Source organism: Mytilus trossulus, chromosome 2 (assembly GCF_036588685.1).
Source record: "Mytilus trossulus isolate FHL-02 chromosome 2, PNRI_Mtr1.1.1.hap1, whole genome shotgun sequence".
Taxonomy (NCBI): domain Eukaryota; kingdom Metazoa; phylum Mollusca; class Bivalvia; order Mytilida; family Mytilidae; genus Mytilus; species Mytilus trossulus.
In genome coordinates this window covers 9,009,298-9,031,994 of record NC_086374.1, presented here as the reverse complement: position 1 = coordinate 9,031,994, position 22,697 = coordinate 9,009,298, and the positions used below count along the sequence as shown (strand labels likewise).

Below are 22,697 nucleotides of genomic sequence, written 5' to 3'. Positions count from 1 at the left end.
AACAGTAAAATAAATTTATAGAAATTAGCATATTAATCATATTTACAAATGGTTTAAAGATAAATCAGTGTGTAGATAAACTCATCAAAATGACCAGGACTAAATGTAGAATATACGCCAGACGCGCGTTTCGTCTACAAAAAGACTCACCAGTGACGCTCAAATCTAAAAAAGGTAAAAAGGCAAAATAAAGTACAAAGTTGAAGAGCATTGAGGACCAAAATTCCTAAAAGTTTTGCGAAATACAGCTACGGCAATCTATGCCTGCGGTAGAAAAGGTAGAGGCAGCTGTGTTGGAAAGTGAAATAACAATAGTCATTTCTTTTTAACAACTTTCTGTGCAAGTAATTGATAGGAATCGGAAGTGACAATACTACAAAATCTTTTTATCACGAACGTTGTTGGGATCGAAGCTTTCCGGATGCGTCTTTTGTAGACGAAACGCGAAATTTAATCCTTTTATCTATGAGACTTTTTACACTTACAAAAAGTATACAACTTAACTAAGTTTTGCGAATTTTCTATCCTAACATATCTATAATTCACTTGTTTTACTCAACTGCTGGATTTAGGTTCAACTTTGCATCCAATTGATCATGCTAAGTGGAGCATAAAATTGGCATACAAGCTAAATGGGATAGCTGATACTGCTGAACAATCATTTGTTTCATCCACGCAAAATAGCTGCAAAACTTACTGCTTGCAAAACAGTCACTAAAAAAGAAGCAGTCTTAATGAAATGGGGAAACGACTTAATGATAAATATTATGATCATAAGATTTACTCATTATAAGAGACTTGATTTGGCTTTTTACAAGTTTTTAGTATTTTTTGTGAAGGATACTAAGGTAAAAAATATTCTATAAAATTTGACGATTTGAAAACTAAGGAATATGTTCTAGTTTTACATTGAAACAAAAAATGGGTGAACTTTCGGTTCATTTTTTAGCTGTGTTGCAGCTAGTAATTAAATACTAAACTGCCAGTTGGATGCAAATACGATAATATTTTAGTAATACGTTCTGACGTATTAACATACACACATATTTAAGGGGTGGATATTGCGCATTTGGCATCGAATGGCACAAGTTTCTAGAACATTTCAAATTGATTAAAGTTTTTTTTATCTTTTAAAGTTGTTCCTGGCCGGCACTGACCGTCTTTGAAAGCGTGTATTTTATCAAAGTGGTTTTGTTTTGTTTTGTTTGCTGCAGTTTAGATTAAATGGTTTAATTAAAGATTTAAATTATTTATTTAGCAAAACAGTGAAACTTATATTTTTTCATCACATTAATCACACTGGGTTAAACTAGAGTTTTGAAGTATAAACTCTTACCTTAAATTTACTCACTTATTTATTTCGCTCTTTTTATTGATTATACACATTTCCTTTGTTGTTAATTGTTTATTTATACTATTGCAAAGTGTTTTTTTGCTTTTTGAATTTGATATTACGTTAGAATTACCCACCCTTCCTCCCTCTTTCTATTTTTTTTCTTACATTTGTATAATTTTTAGCGGGTGTTTGCCAAAATATTTGGTAACATATATTTATGTTTATGTTTTTCATTTGTGTATTGAATTATTTATGATATATTGTGTTTTGTAATATTGAAAAAATATTTATAACAGGCAATACAAATAATACCTATAGACTTCTTTTTATTTCACCCTGTTGATAATACGACTTAATTGTGTATGCAATGCTATAACAACATTTGTGAATACTTATATATACAGCGTAATACAATTTGGTGTGCATCGAGCATGACGGGTTGTCGGTAACTGACATTATTATTGATGCGCAAATATCAGAAACACAATTTTAACAGTATTTGGCCACAGCTTTATTACAAACTAAAAAATTATAAACACATATAAATAGACAAACAGTTAAGATATATATATACATATATATATATAGCAAGTAGATAGATAATTAAACGAACGTAGTCCCCTTTCATATTGGCAGACTACAAAAGATAACTAGATATCTAACTAGATAGGTAACTAAATATTTACAATAAATGAAGCATCTAATAAAATAAAATGAATCCTGAGGTACAGAGATTCGTTATTTTTTGTGTGGTGGGTCCTGGGATACAGAGACCCAAATATCAAATGTTTTGGATGCTAATTGAAATCATATCTAAAGTAAACGCAGCGAAATGTGCCAAATTGACCAAGGCAGTCTTAAATGACTGACGGTTCAACCGCCATTCCAAGCGGATAGAGCTGCGTAAAAGCTGTGGGCCAAATACAATAATTAAATAAAATATAGAGGAACTATACATATCTAATAAAAACTGAATTCAAATTAATATCTTAAAAGTTCATGATTTATATTCGGGAAAAGTGTGTGGTGAGTAGACAAGGAAAGCATCTAAAGCGCATTGAATTGTGTTTAGAAAAATGTAATTACCAATATCAGTCAGATGTACACCATCTTGACATATAAATGTAGAATTAGGAGATATATCTGGGTATCGTATGTAATGCCCCCCTTGGCGAATGATATAACATGCTAGAGAGCTGTTTATTCTCTGCCAGGATCTATCCATTGCATCAGTATTAGAGGAGTAACGCCAAGTGAGTCTTGGCAAAATTTGTGACCATACCAATGTTGTGTTTAGTAAAAATTCTGTAATTTTCTTTAAATAATGTTTTAGTCTATTACTTAGCACTCCTGTCTTAATTCCTCCTAAGTCATTTCCCGCTATGTGTATAACTATATAGTTCGGGGGTTCTTCGTATCAAAGCGTCAGCTTGATCCTATTTAGTAGATCCTTAAGCCGCATTCCGCTTTTACCCAACCACCAATGTGATCTAGGCCAAGATTAATGCCACCTGGTCTTCTTCTAGCTTGAACAATTGCATTTTTCACTAAGAAGGAAACAACAATCCAAATTGTAATTGGTTAACCTGCAATTCTTAAATAGCGGTTAGTCCCACTAAAGTGATTGCAAGTTCATGAAACAAAATTAAAAATAAATCTAACAGTTATAGACATTGTTGTATTCGAATATATGAACGAAATGCAGCAGACTTCCACCTACCCATAGCCTGAATTTCAGAATCAGATAAGCCGTTCATGGCAGCGCTTGTGGCAGCACCTATCCTGAATGAATGAGAACTATACTTTCCTTGACTTAAACCAAAAACATTCAGTGACTTTTTATGGACCCCTGAAAATTGGTGTCTAGTGACAGGAGTTCCATCAAAATGACAAAACAATTGACCAGCGACATTTGGTCTTACTTTTAAGTAATTACGTAAAGCGAAAACGGCACAAACATCACCAGGCCTATCATCAATAAAAATTGTAATTCCAGTACAGCACTGGTCAGTCTTAAATGAACGTAAGCGGATTTCAATACTAGATAGATTTATTTTAATGTCGTTATATTCAATTGCATTGGATTGGGGTGAGGCGTCTTTGTGATCAGCGGTTAGTTCTCCAACACGTAGAAAATCAAAAAGGCCAAGGAAAACGAAGCTTGGAAGAGTTTAGTTTCAAAATCGTTATGACAAACAGCAGGTAGAACGTTATTTATTTTTGACAATAAATCACGTGTTATGGATAACCTTACGTCCTTTGGTCGATTTTGAGAATGCTTCATTCCCTGGAGGAGCTTTCTGACAACAAAAGTATCAAAACAATCTGTATAATTGTTAATCTTACTGAAAAAACTCAACCCAGAGATATAATATATGATTTGACATTTGAGGCCGCAGTTCCAGTGAATGACATATAGGCATGTAAAATTTTAATCACTATTTTTTGTTTTTGTTTTTAATTGATATTTAGCAGAAGTGCGTTGCATCTAAAAATCCTGTTTCAGATAAAAATAAAATTAAGAAAATACTTAACTCAGAGAAAAATAAAAACGGGAAGTCCATAATTGAATGACAAAATCAAAAGCCCAAACAAATCAAACGAATGGATAACAACTTTCATATACCGGACTTGGTACAGGCTGTTTGAAAATAGTGGATCAAACCTGGTTTCATAGCTAGCTAAACCTCGCACTTGTATGACAGTCGCATAAAATTCCATTATATTGACAACGATGTGTGGACAAAACAAACAGACATTATAGGTAAAAATGTCAAAAATAGGGGTAAAACAGTCAAAATTGTGCTATAACCTTAATCACTATAAAATCAAACAAATACCTAAAATTACTACATAACATGACGATAATACAGTACACATAAATGCAAGAACACCTAAGTATTCAGTAAGTTTAAATCCGAGTAACAAACAGAAACATACGTCTGCTCTGTGATTTGTTATATGTTTGGAGATAATTATTCAGTGGTTGTCGTTTGTTAACATATTTGTTCTTCGTTTATTTTTTGTACAAGAATTAGGCCGTTAGTTGTCTCGTTTGAATTGTTTTATATTTGTCACTTCAGGGCCTTTAATAGTTCACTATGCAGTATGGTTACCTATTTATTGGTAATTTTTATGTCATTTGGTATCTTGTGGACAGTTGTCTCATTGGCAATCTTACCACATCCTCTTTTTATAAATCATCTATTAGAAGAAAACAACGACAAGATAGAGTTATGAAGAGTAACTAAACAAAACCGCCAATGCAGCATACATAGAAACGAACTATTAGATATAAGCCATATTCCTGCCTTTGTACAGGACATTTAAAGGAAAACTGATTGTATGAAACGCGTTTTATGGAAGTGTTAAATTTACCTCTAAAATGACATCATTACATAACGGGAATACAATACAAATGGTGATAATTATTTTAATTTTATTAGTTTATTAAAAAAATACAGTTTTCAAGCAAATTATTGAGGACAAAACTAAATACATGTTATTATATATATTTAAGAATAAAATCTAAAATTTACAATAAAATAACTTCTCATAACAGTCTCATATGCTTTTGACAATACACCCTTTTGTCATCGATGCTTTAAAAAAAAAATACAGGGAAAAGAACAATAGGCAATAAGCCCAATGTATGATCCAACGTTAAATACGAAAGTATAATGCCAATTTGTATCTTTAATGTTTTTTTAATTGGTGGGTGTCATGGAAACCTATACAATTTATATGTGTTTATACTTGTATAAAAATATTACAGGCATCAATTACTTCACAGGTGAATCGTTCAACACGATTTCAATGTGAACATTAACTTCAAATTATTTTAGAGCTCTTCATTGAAATTGGAATTGCTAAATATAGTTTTCAAAGAGAATAAATACTACGTTTACCAACTAAAAAACTGTGTGTAAAAGTTTCTTTTTTTTGGTTTGACTCATTACGCTCTTTAAGCTAATAAACTTTGTCCAGAATAATCCTTATTACTATGATGAACCAGCCTTAAAAAAACAATAGGTTATTTTAGAAAATACTTCTTTATTTATTTTAACTGTAAACACAAGCCCAGCAATTGATAAATAAATTCTTTGAAATTTTCTTTTGTTTTGTCTTTTATTTGTATCATCGACGTTTCCTCTCCTTGGAATGTCTTATTGTAAACCGATAAAAGTCTTGTGTGTTGCGTTAAGGAACGAAATTAAGGAATGAATTAAAAATGTAGAAAAAATTAAAAAAAGTATTGCATGCTTTTGTTGATGCTTTTCAACTCCGGAGTCTTCATTTAACAAGTTAGAACGAAACCTACGGAAATCATTTGAAATTTTCTACATATAATGACGTAAATTTGTAAAATAGATTTTAATAGTTATAAAACTGTTTACAATTTAAAACGACATTAACTAAACTTTTATAAGCATCGGATCCTTTGTGAGTTTTGACCTATGTTCTTTGAAAAATAGTAAAGTCAAAATCCAGTAGAAAGATGACGGTGACAGTGTATTAAAAAAATTAGAAAACACAATATGAAATTAATGATACTTTTTTTACAGAACGTCTTCTTTTATAATATAGATGTAAAACAAAAAAACATTAATAACAATGATATGTCAAAATATATAAAAATCTCACAGTAAAATTTCCAATAAAATTATGCGTTTCAAGTTTGTAAGTAACTCAAATATATGCAAAAATGAATATTTCAAAATATTAAAAGATACAGAAGATATATAATACGTGATAAAAAAATTTATAAGATATAAAAAAGTAAAAACAAACAAATTTCAAATAAAAGTAATACAAAGAATCAATTCTCATTTAAAATTTTGCATCTCCTTTCATTGAAAAACAAGTTATGAACAAACTGTCTTTGACGGAATACTTGAATAGCATGAAGTTAACTCAGTCATATAAACTTCGTGACTTTATACTTTCCTCATTACTGGCTAGCTAAACTGTTATTGCACGGTCTTTAGTAACGATCTCACTCTTCTACACTTTATCTTGGTTCATACATTAAACCTTCAAATACAATATACAATTATTAAGAAACTGTTTATTTAGGAATTCAATAACTGTGTTCGTGTTTAAAAAGTCTATAACAAGGCAAGCAGTAGAAGATGCCAATGGTATAACCATTCTTCACGCATCACTGATCAACTTTTATGTTTAATTTTTTTTATTTACATCGGAAAATACGTAATTTTACTCGAATTCCAGTTTTAAGAAATCAATTGATTTGTCAACCGCCATCAATCACTTGTAATTGATGTAGTTGCAGTACTTGGTGTTCATCATTATTTACCCTAAGTATCCTTAATTAATATCCTCTTCTTTTAACCAAGTTAAATCATTATCTTTTGACATTCTTGACTCTTGCTCAATAGCAAAACAAGAATTGTTTTATAGTTACTAAAGTCAGTAAATGATAGTTTACCTGCTATGCATGCTGTCAGGAAGCAAGCTACGTTTCCACATATCATGGCTCTTACCACCACTTTGGTGAGATCGTGCTTTCGAGTAGGTGCCATGGCCCCTAGGGCTCCAAGCATAATTCCAATAGAACCGACATTTGAAAACCCACACAAGGCATAAGTCGCAATAACCATTGACCTATCCTAGAGAATAAAAAAGAGACATATTAATCAGTTACTTTATATAACTTTATGATTTTCTTCGGATTTCATGAATGTAGTTCATTCAAAGGAAGTTTTGTCAACAGTACCTGCTGCTGAAGATTCTAAATGTACATTTCATAGTTAATGAATATAATTTAGTCGGTAAAAAATTCCTCAAATTCGTTTATTCTTATAGTAGTTTAACTTATTAATTATGGTAATTTTTGTATTCATATAATCATAAAACACTCATAAGGTTAAGAGAAGAATAAATGTGAATTCAACAACAAAAAGGGAGATGTATTCTCATTACCTGAATAAAAGTCGAGCTTGAATTCGCGATTTTTCGTTAGTGAAAAAAAATCTTTGATTGAGATAAAATACTTGAAATCCCACAAGGACTATGTAGACAAGCATTGATATAATCCAAATTCAAAGAATTAATTCTAAGCTAGACTATATACATACGAAATAAATATCTAGAAAGGAATCTGTACTGATGTCGTGGTAACAAATTACAGGTAAAAAAAAAATGAAAATAAGAAAAAAAAAATACCTTAGTGAATGAAAGAGTTATAAAAGATAATGCAATCATAATTATTCAGGGCGCAAACAAATCCTCCTTAAAGTTGTAAGCCAAATTTTGTAATCGGCAACAGAGTTTGTATTTTCAGTAAATCAAAATTTTAATTTAACCATGTCTTAATCAGATCTTATAAATCATTTTATACATCCACTAGCCTTTGTTAGTCTTATATACTTCGTTTAATTTTTAATATTTAAGAAAATACGAAAAGGCATATATTTTAAACCAGATGATAAGAAGTGTTTATTTTCACCTCAATACACGTACATATCTATTTTCGCAAGCGTACGCTTAGAAGATTTCTAGCGTTTGAAAATTTGCAGTATATAATAAACGGGGTACAATAATGCACTTGTTAATGTGAATCGAACATTAAAAATACTTTCTTTGTTGGTGTGGATTTAAACAAATCTTAAAATGTGGGATTTTTGAAATGTGAATTAATATTTTTTTTAGTACAGTAGTCCGAGTCTTTTTGTGATCTAAAAGTTGATTTTATTGTTAAAAAGTCTTTCAAATCTAATATAGGATTTCAAAATGCATTTAACGAAAAACTTCTAAAATTAGCACCAAATTAAAAACTTGTCACTAACATCTAACCTAGAGTCATAACCTTCCTAAAAATATATTCTGTCACAGGAAGTATTATCATACATGTTAATTTAGTAATATTTTATTTATGGTTAAAACTGTGACTCATATCTAATAATATAAAAACACACGTGTGTCGTCTGGTTTAAAAGCGTGTTATATTTAATAAGTTTTTATTATGAAAACATACTGACATATGACATTCATCAATTTAAGTGTCAGATTTATATAATTTATTTAATTTTATACCAATAACAAATATTGAAAGGATGGACGAATTCACTATCTGGCACTTTAAAAGGGCAAACTAATTATTTTGTCATTTCTTTAACTATCATAAAGACGTGCAAGACGAGGAAAAAATGACGTCTCTTCGCGTATATTGTTTCGTAGGTTTATTGCGTAAAGGTGTAACACCACTAATTCAGGCCCGGCCAGAAAGCACATACCAGAAAGTAGTACATATTTAACACAAAATAGTTCCTACGCATGAGTGTAACTTTCAAAATATGTAGAATATTTAGGTATTTTTGGTATCAAATGAAAGCTGAAGGACTGGTGATCATTGTAGAACACTTTTGGACTTTTAATTTTGAATATTAAAAAAACTGCATCAAATTTTAAAAAGAGGGTACATTTTGTCTGTTTGTCAGATCTGAAGTACCTGTTTTGGTACATCTGAAGTTCCGGGAACCAGTTCTTTCTTATATGCCATGTAAGGTATGTTGATTTTTCCAGTACAAGACACCATAAAGTGTTGCTTTGAAATGCAATGATTGCCACTTTATTTGAACTTAAAATAAAAGAGGTGTGCCTGCTTGAAACGGAGGAATTTAACATAGAAAGCAATGGGACCATGAATTAGTGGTGTACTTCCTATTACAGAGAATCACCAGAAATCCAATTTTTAGAAGTTGTACCTATTCCAATGAAAATAAGTCAAATATGATGTAAGTAATCATGTCTAATCACCTTTTTTGGGTCAACCGTCCTGCTTATGGGAAATTAAAGCTCTTAAATTGGCATACTCAAGTATGTTAGCCTTTTATGGTCATGCAACATGCATGCAGTTAAGACTTGACTCCAAGTTCTCATTTTTGCTTTTTCCTGATTGAAATCAATAAAGCATGTATTTTATTACTTGTTTATGGAACAAAATAGCTCTTGGTCAAAATAATCTCATGATTTTTCAAGTTTTTTTGTTTTTCTTATGGTAGCCTTTTGCAATCTAGGCAAATGGTATATACTCATATAAGAATTCTAAAATCTCACTGTACATGCAATTTTGGACCAGTTTAGCAAGTTATCTAGCTGAGGGATATATGAATTGCTCTTATTAATCTATGTTTTAGCACAGAATTATAATTCATACAAAAAAAAAGCCTTTTTTTCAATTTCAAGAAAAAAGGGGGGATACTTTCTCATTTATGTCTTAAGTTTGGACTAATATATTTTTATTTAATGAAGAACCTCTGATAAAAATATGACTTTTAGTAAGCACATGGCTTTCCTAATAGAAATTAATAAATAAAACAATGATATTGAGAATAAAAAAAAAATATTGGCCAATGGTAATATACATATGCAGTTTTCTTTGAATAACCCATATGTTACTACCAGTCCAATTTGAGCTTTAAATTAATAAAATAGTATTTGGACTAAAGCTTTATATGTTTTTTATTGCTTGAAATAGATCATAGAATGAAATAAAGTAATGCTCAAGTCAATATAGCAAGTTTGGTTCTGTTATAGGTGTAACACCACTAATTCAGGCCCGGCCAGAAAGCACATACCAGAAAGTAGTACATATTTAACACAAAATAGTTCCTACGCATGAGTGTAACTTTCAAAATATGTAGAATATTTAGGTATTTTTGGTATCAAATGAAAGCTGAAGGACTGGTGATCATTGTAGAACACTTTTGGACTTTTAATTTTGAATATTAAAAAAACTGCATCAAATTTTAAAAAGAGGGTACATTTTGTCTGTTTGTCAGATCTGAAGTACCTGTTTTGGTACATCTGAAGTTCCGGGAACCAGTTCTTTCTTATATGCCATGTAAGGTATGTTGATTTTTCCAGTACAAGACACCATAAAGTGTTGCTTTGAAATGCAATGATTGCCACTTTATTTGAACTTAAAATAAAAGAGGTGTGCCTGCTTGAAACGGAGGAATTTAACATAGAAAGCAATGGGACCATGAATTAGTGGTGTACTTCCTATTACAGAGAATCACCAGAAATCCAATTTTTAGAAGTTGTACCTATTCCAATGAAAATAAGTCAAATATGATGTAAGTAATCATGTCTAATCACCTTTTTTGGGTCAACCGTCCTGCTTATGGGAAATTAAAGCTCTTAAATTGGCATACTCAAGTATGTTAGCCTTTTATGGTCATGCAACATGCATGCAGTTAAGACTTGACTCCAAGTTCTCATTTTTGCTTTTTCCTGATTGAAATCAATAAAGCATGTATTTTATTACTTGTTTATGGAACAAAATAGCTCTTGGTCAAAATAATCTCATGATTTTTCAAGTTTTTTTGTTTTTCTTATGGTAGCCTTTTGCAATCTAGGCAAATGGTATATACTCATATAAGAATTCTAAAATCTCACTGTACATGCAATTTTGGACCAGTTTAGCAAGTTATCTAGCTGAGGGATATATGAATTGCTCTTATTAATCTATGTTTTAGCACAGAATTATAATTCATACAAAAAAAAAGCCTTTTTTTCAATTTCAAGAAAAAAGGGGGGATACTTTCTCATTTATGTCTTAAGTTTGGACTAATATATTTTTATTTAATGAAGAACCTCTGATAAAAATATGACTTTTAGTAAGCACATGGCTTTCCTAATAGAAATTAATAAATAAAACAATGATATTGAGAATAAAAAAAAAATATTGGCCAATGGTAATATACATATGCAGTTTTCTTTGAATAACCCATATGTTACTACCAGTCCAATTTGAGCTTTAAATTAATAAAATAGTATTTGGACTAAAGCTTTATATGTTTTTTATTGCTTGAAATAGATCATAGAATGAAATAAAGTAATGCTCAAGTCAATATAGCAAGTTTGGTTCTGTTATAGGTGTAACACCACTAATTCAGGCCCGGCCAGAAAGCACATACCAGAAAGTAGTACATATTTAACACAAAATAGTTCCTACGCATGAGTGTAACTTTCAAAATATGTAGAATATTTAGGTATTTTTGGTATCAAATGAAAGCTGAAGGACTGGTGATCATTGTAGAACACTTTTGGACTTTTAATTTTGAATATTAAAAAAACTGCATCAAATTTTAAAAAGAGGGTACATTTTGTCTGTTTGTCAGATCTGAAGTACCTGTTTTGGTACATCTGAAGTTCCGGGAACCAGTTCTTTCTTATATGCCATGTAAGGTATGTTGATTTTTCCAGTACAAGACACCATAAAGTGTTGCTTTGAAATGCAATGATTGCCACTTTATTTGAACTTAAAATAAAAGAGGTGTGCCTGCTTGAAACGGAGGAATTTAACATAGAAAGCAATGGGACCATGAATTAGTGGTGTACTTCCTATTACAGAGAATCACCAGAAATCCAATTTTTAGAAGTTGTACCTATTCCAATGAAAATAAGTCAAATATGATGTAAGTAATCATGTCTAATCACCTTTTTTGGGTCAACCGTCCTGCTTATGGGAAATTAAAGCTCTTAAATTGGCATACTCAAGTATGTTAGCCTTTTATGGTCATGCAACATGCATGCAGTTAAGACTTGACTCCAAGTTCTCATTTTTGCTTTTTCCTGATTGAAATCAATAAAGCATGTATTTTATTACTTGTTTATGGAACAAAATAGCTCTTGGTCAAAATAATCTCATGATTTTTCAAGTTTTTTTGTTTTTCTTATGGTAGCCTTTTGCAATCTAGGCAAATGGTATATACTCATATAAGAATTCTAAAATCTCACTGTACATGCAATTTTGGACCAGTTTAGCAAGTTATCTAGCTGAGGGATATATGAATTGCTCTTATTAATCTATGTTTTAGCACAGAATTATAATTCATACAAAAAAAAAGCCTTTTTTTCAATTTCAAGAAAAAAGGGGGGATACTTTCTCATTTATGTCTTAAGTTTGGACTAATATATTTTTATTTAATGAAGAACCTCTGATAAAAATATGACTTTTAGTAAGCACATGGCTTTCCTAATAGAAATTAATAAATAAAACAATGATATTGAGAATAAAAAAAAAATATTGGCCAATGGTAATATACATATGCAGTTTTCTTTGAATAACCCATATGTTACTACCAGTCCAATTTGAGCTTTAAATTAATAAAATAGTATTTGGACTAAAGCTTTATATGTTTTTTATTGCTTGAAATAGATCATAGAATGAAATAAAGTAATGCTCAAGTCAATATAGCAAGTTTGGTTCTGTTATAGGTGTAACACCACTAATTCAGGCCCGGCCAGAAAGCACATACCAGAAAGTAGTACATATTTAACACAAAATAGTTCCTACGCATGAGTGTAACTTTCAAAATATGTAGAATATTTAGGTATTTTTGGTATCAAATGAAAGCTGAAGGACTGGTGATCATTGTAGAACACTTTTGGACTTTTAATTTTGAATATTAAAAAAACTGCATCAAATTTTAAAAAGAGGGTACATTTTGTCTGTTTGTCAGATCTGAAGTACCTGTTTTGGTACATCTGAAGTTCCGGGAACCAGTTCTTTCTTATATGCCATGTAAGGTATGTTGATTTTTCCAGTACAAGACACCATAAAGTGTTGCTTTGAAATGCAATGATTGCCACTTTATTTGAACTTAAAATAAAAGAGGTGTGCCTGCTTGAAACGGAGGAATTTAACATAGAAAGCAATGGGACCATGAATTAGTGGTGTACTTCCTATTACAGAGAATCACCAGAAATCCAATTTTTAGAAGTTGTACCTATTCCAATGAAAATAAGTCAAATATGATGTAAGTAATCATGTCTAATCACCTTTTTTGGGTCAACCGTCCTGCTTATGGGAAATTAAAGCTCTTAAATTGGCATACTCAAGTATGTTAGCCTTTTATGGTCATGCAACATGCATGCAGTTAAGACTTGACTCCAAGTTCTCATTTTTGCTTTTTCCTGATTGAAATCAATAAAGCATGTATTTTATTACTTGTTTATGGAACAAAATAGCTCTTGGTCAAAATAATCTCATGATTTTTCAAGTTTTTTTGTTTTTCTTATGGTAGCCTTTTGCAATCTAGGCAAATGGTATATACTCATATAAGAATTCTAAAATCTCACTGTACATGCAATTTTGGACCAGTTTAGCAAGTTATCTAGCTGAGGGATATATGAATTGCTCTTATTAATCTATGTTTTAGCACAGAATTATAATTCATACAAAAAAAAAGCCTTTTTTTCAATTTCAAGAAAAAAGGGGGGATACTTTCTCATTTATGTCTTAAGTTTGGACTAATATATTTTTATTTAATGAAGAACCTCTGATAAAAATATGACTTTTAGTAAGCACATGGCTTTCCTAATAGAAATTAATAAATAAAACAATGATATTGAGAATAAAAAAAAAATATTGGCCAATGGTAATATACATATGCAGTTTTCTTTGAATAACCCATATGTTACTACCAGTCCAATTTGAGCTTTAAATTAATAAAATAGTATTTGGACTAAAGCTTTATATGTTTTTTATTGCTTGAAATAGATCATAGAATGAAATAAAGTAATGCTCAAGTCAATATAGCAAGTTTGGTTCTGTTATAGGTGTAACACCACTAATTCAGGCCCGGCCAGAAAGCACATACCAGAAAGTAGTACATATTTAACACAAAATAGTTCCTACGCATGAGTGTAACTTTCAAAATATGTAGAATATTTAGGTATTTTTGGTATCAAATGAAAGCTGAAGGACTGGTGATCATTGTAGAACACTTTTGGACTTTTAATTTTGAATATTAAAAAAACTGCATCAAATTTTAAAAAGAGGGTACATTTTGTCTGTTTGTCAGATCTGAAGTACCTGTTTTGGTACATCTGAAGTTCCGGGAACCAGTTCTTTCTTATATGCCATGTAAGGTATGTTGATTTTTCCAGTACAAGACACCATAAAGTGTTGCTTTGAAATGCAATGATTGCCACTTTATTTGAACTTAAAATAAAAGAGGTGTGCCTGCTTGAAACGGAGGAATTTAACATAGAAAGCAATGGGACCATGAATTAGTGGTGTACTTCCTATTACAGAGAATCACCAGAAATCCAATTTTTAGAAGTTGTACCTATTCCAATGAAAATAAGTCAAATATGATGTAAGTAATCATGTCTAATCACCTTTTTTGGGTCAACCGTCCTGCTTATGGGAAATTAAAGCTCTTAAATTGGCATACTCAAGTATGTTAGCCTTTTATGGTCATGCAACATGCATGCAGTTAAGACTTGACTCCAAGTTCTCATTTTTGCTTTTTCCTGATTGAAATCAATAAAGCATGTATTTTATTACTTGTTTATGGAACAAAATAGCTCTTGGTCAAAATAATCTCATGATTTTTCAAGTTTTTTTGTTTTTCTTATGGTAGCCTTTTGCAATCTAGGCAAATGGTATATACTCATATAAGAATTCTAAAATCTCACTGTACATGCAATTTTGGACCAGTTTAGCAAGTTATCTAGCTGAGGGATATATGAATTGCTCTTATTAATCTATGTTTTAGCACAGAATTATAATTCATACAAAAAAAAAGCCTTTTTTTCAATTTCAAGAAAAAAGGGGGGATACTTTCTCATTTATGTCTTAAGTTTGGACTAATATATTTTTATTTAATGAAGAACCTCTGATAAAAATATGACTTTTAGTAAGCACATGGCTTTCCTAATAGAAATTAATAAATAAAACAATGATATTGAGAATAAAAAAAAAATATTGGCCAATGGTAATATACATATGCAGTTTTCTTTGAATAACCCATATGTTACTACCAGTCCAATTTGAGCTTTAAATTAATAAAATAGTATTTGGACTAAAGCTTTATATGTTTTTTATTGCTTGAAATAGATCATAGAATGAAATAAAGTAATGCTCAAGTCAATATAGCAAGTTTGGTTCTGTTATAGGTGTAACACCACTAATTCAGGCCCGGCCAGAAAGCACATACCAGAAAGTAGTACATATTTAACACAAAATAGTTCCTACGCATGAGTGTAACTTTCAAAATATGTAGAATATTTAGGTATTTTTGGTATCAAATGAAAGCTGAAGGACTGGTGATCATTGTAGAACACTTTTGGACTTTTAATTTTGAATATTAAAAAAACTGCATCAAATTTTAAAAAGAGGGTACATTTTGTCTGTTTGTCAGATCTGAAGTACCTGTTTTGGTACATCTGAAGTTCCGGGAACCAGTTCTTTCTTATATGCCATGTAAGGTATGTTGATTTTTCCAGTACAAGACACCATAAAGTGTTGCTTTGAAATGCAATGATTGCCACTTTATTTGAACTTAAAATAAAAGAGGTGTGCCTGCTTGAAACGGAGGAATTTAACATAGAAAGCAATGGGACCATGAATTAGTGGTGTACTTCCTATTACAGAGAATCACCAGAAATCCAATTTTTAGAAGTTGTACCTATTCCAATGAAAATAAGTCAAATATGATGTAAGTAATCATGTCTAATCACCTTTTTTGGGTCAACCGTCCTGCTTATGGGAAATTAAAGCTCTTAAATTGGCATACTCAAGTATGTTAGCCTTTTATGGTCATGCAACATGCATGCAGTTAAGACTTGACTCCAAGTTCTCATTTTTGCTTTTTCCTGATTGAAATCAATAAAGCATGTATTTTATTACTTGTTTATGGAACAAAATAGCTCTTGGTCAAAATAATCTCATGATTTTTCAAGTTTTTTTGTTTTTCTTATGGTAGCCTTTTGCAATCTAGGCAAATGGTATATACTCATATAAGAATTCTAAAATCTCACTGTACATGCAATTTTGGACCAGTTTAGCAAGTTATCTAGCTGAGGGATATATGAATTGCTCTTATTAATCTATGTTTTAGCACAGAATTATAATTCATACAAAAAAAAAGCCTTTTTTTCAATTTCAAGAAAAAAGGGGGGATACTTTCTCATTTATGTCTTAAGTTTGGACTAATATATTTTTATTTAATGAAGAACCTCTGATAAAAATATGACTTTTAGTAAGCACATGGCTTTCCTAATAGAAATTAATAAATAAAACAATGATATTGAGAATAAAAAAAAAATATTGGCCAATGGTAATATACATATGCAGTTTTCTTTGAATAACCCATATGTTACTACCAGTCCAATTTGAGCTTTAAATTAATAAAATAGTATTTGGACTAAAGCTTTATATGTTTTTTATTGCTTGAAATAGATCATAGAATGAAATAAAGTAATGCTCAAGTCAATATAGCAAGTTTGGTTCTGTTATAGGTGTAACACCACTAATTCAGGCCCGGCCAGAAAGCACATACCAGAAAGTAGTACATATTTAACACAAAATAGTTCCTACGCATGAGTGTAACTTTCAAAATATGTAGAATATTTAGGTATTTTTGGTATCAAATGAAAGCTGAAGGACTGGTGATCATTGTAGAACACTTTTGGACTTTTAATTTTGAATATTAAAAAAACTGCATCAAATTTTAAAAAGAGGGTACATTTTGTCTGTTTGTCAGATCTGAAGTACCTGTTTTGGTACATCTGAAGTTCCGGGAACCAGTTCTTTCTTATATGCCATGTAAGGTATGTTGATTTTTCCAGTACAAGACACCATAAAGTGTTGCTTTGAAATGCAATGATTGCCACTTTATTTGAACTTAAAATAAAAGAGGTGTGCCTGCTTGAAACGGAGGAATTTAACATAGAAAGCAATGGGACCATGAATTAGTGGTGTACTTCCTATTACAGAGAATCACCAGAAATCCAATTTTTAGAAGTTGTACCTATTCCAATGAAAATAAGTCAAATATGATGTAAGTAATCATGTCTAATCACCTTTTTTGGGTCAACCGTCCTGCTTATGGGAAATTAAAGCTCTTAAATTGGCATACTCAAGTATGTTAGCCTTTTATGGTCATGCAACATGCATGCAGTTAAGACTTGACTCCAAGTTCTCATTTTTGCTTTTTCCTGATTGAAATCAATAAAGCATGTATTTTATTACTTGTTTATGGAACAAAATAGCTCTTGGTCAAAATAATCTCATGATTTTTCAAGTTTTTTTGTTTTTCTTATGGTAGCCTTTTGCAATCTAGGCAAATGGTATATACTCATATAAGAATTCTAAAATCTCACTGTACATGCAATTTTGGACCAGTTTAGCAAGTTATCTAGCTGAGGGATATATGAATTGCTCTTATTAATCTATGTTTTAGCACAGAATTATAATTCATACAAAAAAAAAGCCTTTTTTTCAATTTCAAGAAAAAAGGGGGGATACTTTCTCATTTATGTCTTAAGTTTGGACTAATATATTTTTATTTAATGAAGAACCTCTGATAAAAATATGACTTTTAGTAAGCACATGGCTTTCCTAATAGAAATTAATAAATAAAACAATGATATTGAGAATAAAAAAAAAATATTGGCCAATGGTAATATACATATGCAGTTTTCTTTGAATAACCCATATGTTACTACCAGTCCAATTTGAGCTTTAAATTAATAAAATAGTATTTGGACTAAAGCTTTATATGTTTTTTATTGCTTGAAATAGATCATAGAATGAAATAAAGTAATGCTCAAGTCAATATAGCAAGTTTGGTTCTGTTATAGGTGTAACACCACTAATTCAGGCCCGGCCAGAAAGCACATACCAGAAAGTAGTACATATTTAACACAAAATAGTTCCTACGCATGAGTGTAACTTTCAAAATATGTAGAATATTTAGGTATTTTTGGTATCAAATGAAAGCTGAAGGACTGGTGATCATTGTAGAACACTTTTGGACTTTTAATTTTGAATATTAAAAAAACTGCATCAAATTTTAAAAAGAGGGTACATTTTGTCTGTTTGTCAGATCTGAAGTACCTGTTTTGGTACATCTGAAGTTCCGGGAACCAGTTCTTTCTTATATGCCATGTAAGGTATGTTGATTTTTCCAGTACAAGACACCATAAAGTGTTGCTTTGAAATGCAATGATTGCCACTTTATTTGAACTTAAAATAAAAGAGGTGTGCCTGCTTGAAACGGAGGAATTTAACATAGAAAGCAATGGGACCATGAATTAGTGGTGTACTTCCTATTACAGAGAATCACCAGAAATCCAATTTTTAGAAGTTGTACCTATTCCAATGAAAATAAGTCAAATATGATGTAAGTAATCATGTCTAATCACCTTTTTTGGGTCAACCGTCCTGCTTATGGGAAATTAAAGCTCTTAAATTGGCATACTCAAGTATGTTAGCCTTTTATGGTCATGCAACATGCATGCAGTTAAGACTTGACTCCAAGTTCTCATTTTTGCTTTTTCCTGATTGAAATCAATAAAGCATGTATTTTATTACTTGTTTATGGAACAAAATAGCTCTTGGTCAAAATAATCTCATGATTTTTCAAGTTTTTTTGTTTTTCTTATGGTAGCCTTTTGCAATCTAGGCAAATGGTATATACTCATATAAGAATTCTAAAATCTCACTGTACATGCAATTTTGGACCAGTTTAGCAAGTTATCTAGCTGAGGGATATATGAATTGCTCTTATTAATCTATGTTTTAGCACAGAATTATAATTCATACAAAAAAAAAGCCTTTTTTTCAATTTCAAGAAAAAAGGGGGGATACTTTCTCATTTATGTCTTAAGTTTGGACTAATATATTTTTATTTAATGAAGAACCTCTGATAAAAATATGACTTTTAGTAAGCACATGGCTTTCCTAATAGAAATTAATAAATAAAACAATGATATTGAGAATAAAAAAAAAATATTGGCCAATGGTAATATACATATGCAGTTTTCTTTGAATAACCCATATGTTACTACCAGTCCAATTTGAGCTTTAAATTAATAAAATAGTATTTGGACTAAAGCTTTATATGTTTTTTATTGCTTGAAATAGATCATAGAATGAAATAAAGTAATGCTCAAGTCAATATAGCAAGTTTGGTTCTGTTATAGGTGTAACACCACTAATTCAGGCCCGGCCAGAAAGCACATACCAGAAAGTAGTACATATTTAACACAAAATAGTTCCTACGCATGAGTGTAACTTTCAAAATATGTAGAATATTTAGGTATTTTTGGTATCAAATGAAAGCTGAAGGACTGGTGATCATTGTAGAACACTTTTGGACTTTTAATTTTGAATATTAAAAAAACTGCATCAAATTTTAAAAAGAGGGTACATTTTGTCTGTTTGTCAGATCTGAAGTACCTGTTTTGGTACATCTGAAGTTCCGGGAACCAGTTCTTTCTTATATGCCATGTAAGGTATGTTGATTTTTCCAGTACAAGACACCATAAAGTGTTGCTTTGAAATGCAATGATTGCCACTTTATTTGAACTTAAAATAAAAGAGGTGTGCCTGCTTGAAACGGAGGAATTTAACATAGAAAGCAATGGGACCATGAATTAGTGGTGTACTTCCTATTACAGAGAATCACCAGAAATCCAATTTTTAGAAGTTGTACCTATTCCAATGAAAATAAGTCAAATATGATGTAAGTAATCATGTCTAATCACCTTTTTTGGGTCAACCGTCCTGCTTATGGGAAATTAAAGCTCTTAAATTGGCATACTCAAGTATGTTAGCCTTTTATGGTCATGCAACATGCATGCAGTTAAGACTTGACTCCAAGTTCTCATTTTTGCTTTTTCCTGATTGAAATCAATAAAGCATGTATTTTATTACTTGTTTATGGAACAAAATAGCTCTTGGTCAAAATAATCTCATGATTTTTCAAGTTTTTTTGTTTTTCTTATGGTAGCCTTTTGCAATCTAGGCAAATGGTATATACTCATATAAGAATTCTAAAATCTCACTGTACATGCAATTTTGGACCAGTTTAGCAAGTTATCTAGCTGAGGGATATATGAATTGCTCTTATTAATCTATGTTTTAGCACAGAATTATAATTCATACAAAAAAAAAGCCTTTTTTTCAATTTCAAGAAAAAAGGGGGGATACTTTCTCATTTATGTCTTAAGTTTGGACTAATATATTTTTATTTAATGAAGAACCTCTGATAAAAATATGACTTTTAGTAAGCACATGGCTTTCCTAATAGAAATTAATAAATAAAACAATGATATTGAGAATAAAAAAAAAATATTGGCCAATGGTAATATACATATGCAGTTTTCTTTGAATAACCCATATGTTACTACCAGTCCAATTTGAGCTTTAAATTAATAAAATAGTATTTGGACTAAAGCTTTATATGTTTTTTATTGCTTGAAATAGATCATAGAATGAAATAAAGTAATGCTCAAGTCAATATAGCAAGTTTGGTTCTGTTATAGGTGTAACACCACTAATTCAGGCCCGGCCAGAAAGCACATACCAGAAAGTAGTACATATTTAACACAAAATAGTTCCTACGCATGAGTGTAACTTTCAAAATATGTAGAATATTTAGGTATTTTTGGTATCAAATGAAAGCTGAAGGACTGGTGATCATTGTAGAACACTTTTGGACTTTTAATTTTGAATATTAAAAAAACTGCATCAAATTTTAAAAAGAGGGTACATTTTGTCTGTTTGTCAGATCTGAAGTACCTGTTTTGGTACATCTGAAGTTCCGGGAACCAGTTCTTTCTTATATGCCATGTAAGGTATGTTGATTTTTCCAGTACAAGACACCATAAAGTGTTGCTTTGAAATGCAATGATTGCCACTTTATTTGAACTTAAAATAAAAGAGGTGTGCCTGCTTGAAACGGAGGAATTTAACATAGAAAGCAATGGGACCATGAATTAGTGGTGTACTTCCTATTACAGAGAATCACCAGAAATCCAATTTTTAGAAGTTGTACCTATTCCAATGAAAATAAGTCAAATATGATGTAAGTAATCATGTCTAATCACCTTTTTTGGGTCAACCGTCCTGCTTATGGGAAATTAAAGCTCTTAAATTGGCATACTCAAGTATGTTAGCCTTTTATGGTCATGCAACATGCATGCAGTTAAGACTTGACTCCAAGTTCTCATTTTTGCTTTTTCCTGATTGAAATCAATAAAGCATGTATTTTATTACTTGTTTATGGAACAAAATAGCTCTTGGTCAAAATAATCTCATGATTTTTCAAGTTTTTTTGTTTTTCTTATGGTAGCCTTTTGCAATCTAGGCAAATGGTATATACTCATATAAGAATTCTAAAATCTCACTGTACATGCAATTTTGGACCAGTTTAGCAAGTTATCTAGCTGAGGGATATATGAATTGCTCTTATTAATCTATGTTTTAGCACAGAATTATAATTCATACAAAAAAAAAAGCCTTTTTTTCAATTTCAAGAAAAAAGGGGGGATACTTTCTCATTTATGTCTTAAGTTTGGACTAATATATTTTTATTTAATGAAGAACCTCTGATAAAAATATGACTTTTAGTAAGCACATGGCTTTCCTAATAGAAATTAATAAATAAAACAATGATATTGAGAATAAAAAAAAAATATTGGCCAATGGTAATATACATATGCAGTTTTCTTTGAATAACCCATATGTTACTACCAGTCCAATTTGAGCTTTAAATTAATAAAATAGTATTTGGACTAAAGCTTTATATGTTTTTTATTGCTTGAAATAGATCATAGAATGAAATAAAGTAATGCTCAAGTCAATATAGCAAGTTTGGTTCTGTTATAGGTGTAACACCACTAATTCAGGCCCGGCCAGAAAGCACATACCAGAAAGTAGTACATATTTAACACAAAATAGTTCCTACGCATGAGTGTAACTTTCAAAATATGTAGAATATTTAGGTATTTTTGGTATCAAATGAAAGCTGAAGGACTGGTGATCATTGTAGAACACTTTTGGACTTTTAATTTTGAATATTAAAAAAACTGCATCAAATTTTAAAAAGAGGGTACATTTTGTCTGTTTGTCAGATCTGAAGTACCTGTTTTGGTACATCTGAAGTTCCGGGAACCAGTTCTTTCTTATATGCCATGTAAGGTATGTTGATTTTTCCAGTACAAGACACCATAAAGTGTTGCTTTGAAATGCAATGATTGCCACTTTATTTGAACTTAAAATAAAAGAGGTGTGCCTGCTTGAAACGGAGGAATTTAACATAGAAAGCAATGGGACCATGAATTAGTGGTGTACTTCCTATTACAGAGAATCACCAGAAATCCAATTTTTAGAAGTTGTACCTATTCCAATGAAAATAAGTCAAATATGATGTAAGTAATCATGTCTAATCACCTTTTTTGGGTCAACCGTCCTGCTTATGGGAAATTAAAGCTCTTAAATTGGCATACTCAAGTATGTTAGCCTTTTATGGTCATGCAACATGCATGCAGTTAAGACTTGACTCCAAGTTCTCATTTTTGCTTTTTCCTGATT

At 30.8% G+C, this 22,697-nt stretch overlaps 1 protein-coding gene across 3 annotated transcripts in view; it reads right to left on the bottom strand.

Moving 5' to 3' along the window:
- Positions 1-5,849: 5,849 nt before the first annotated feature.
- LOC134706438 (solute carrier family 28 member 3-like) overlaps positions 5,850-22,697 on the bottom strand; it is a 61,442-nt gene continuing 44,594 nt past the window's right edge. For all 3 annotated transcript variants that reach the window (XM_063565365.1, XM_063565363.1, XM_063565364.1), the window contains 2 exons: positions 6,786-6,966; positions 5,850-6,370 (listed from right to left, as the gene is read on the bottom strand). In XM_063565365.1, the coding sequence (XP_063421435.1) occupies positions 6,348-6,370; positions 6,786-6,966 (204 nt within the window). In that variant the 3' untranslated portion in view covers positions 5,850-6,347. The remainder of the gene's footprint in view (positions 6,371-6,785; positions 6,967-22,697) is intronic.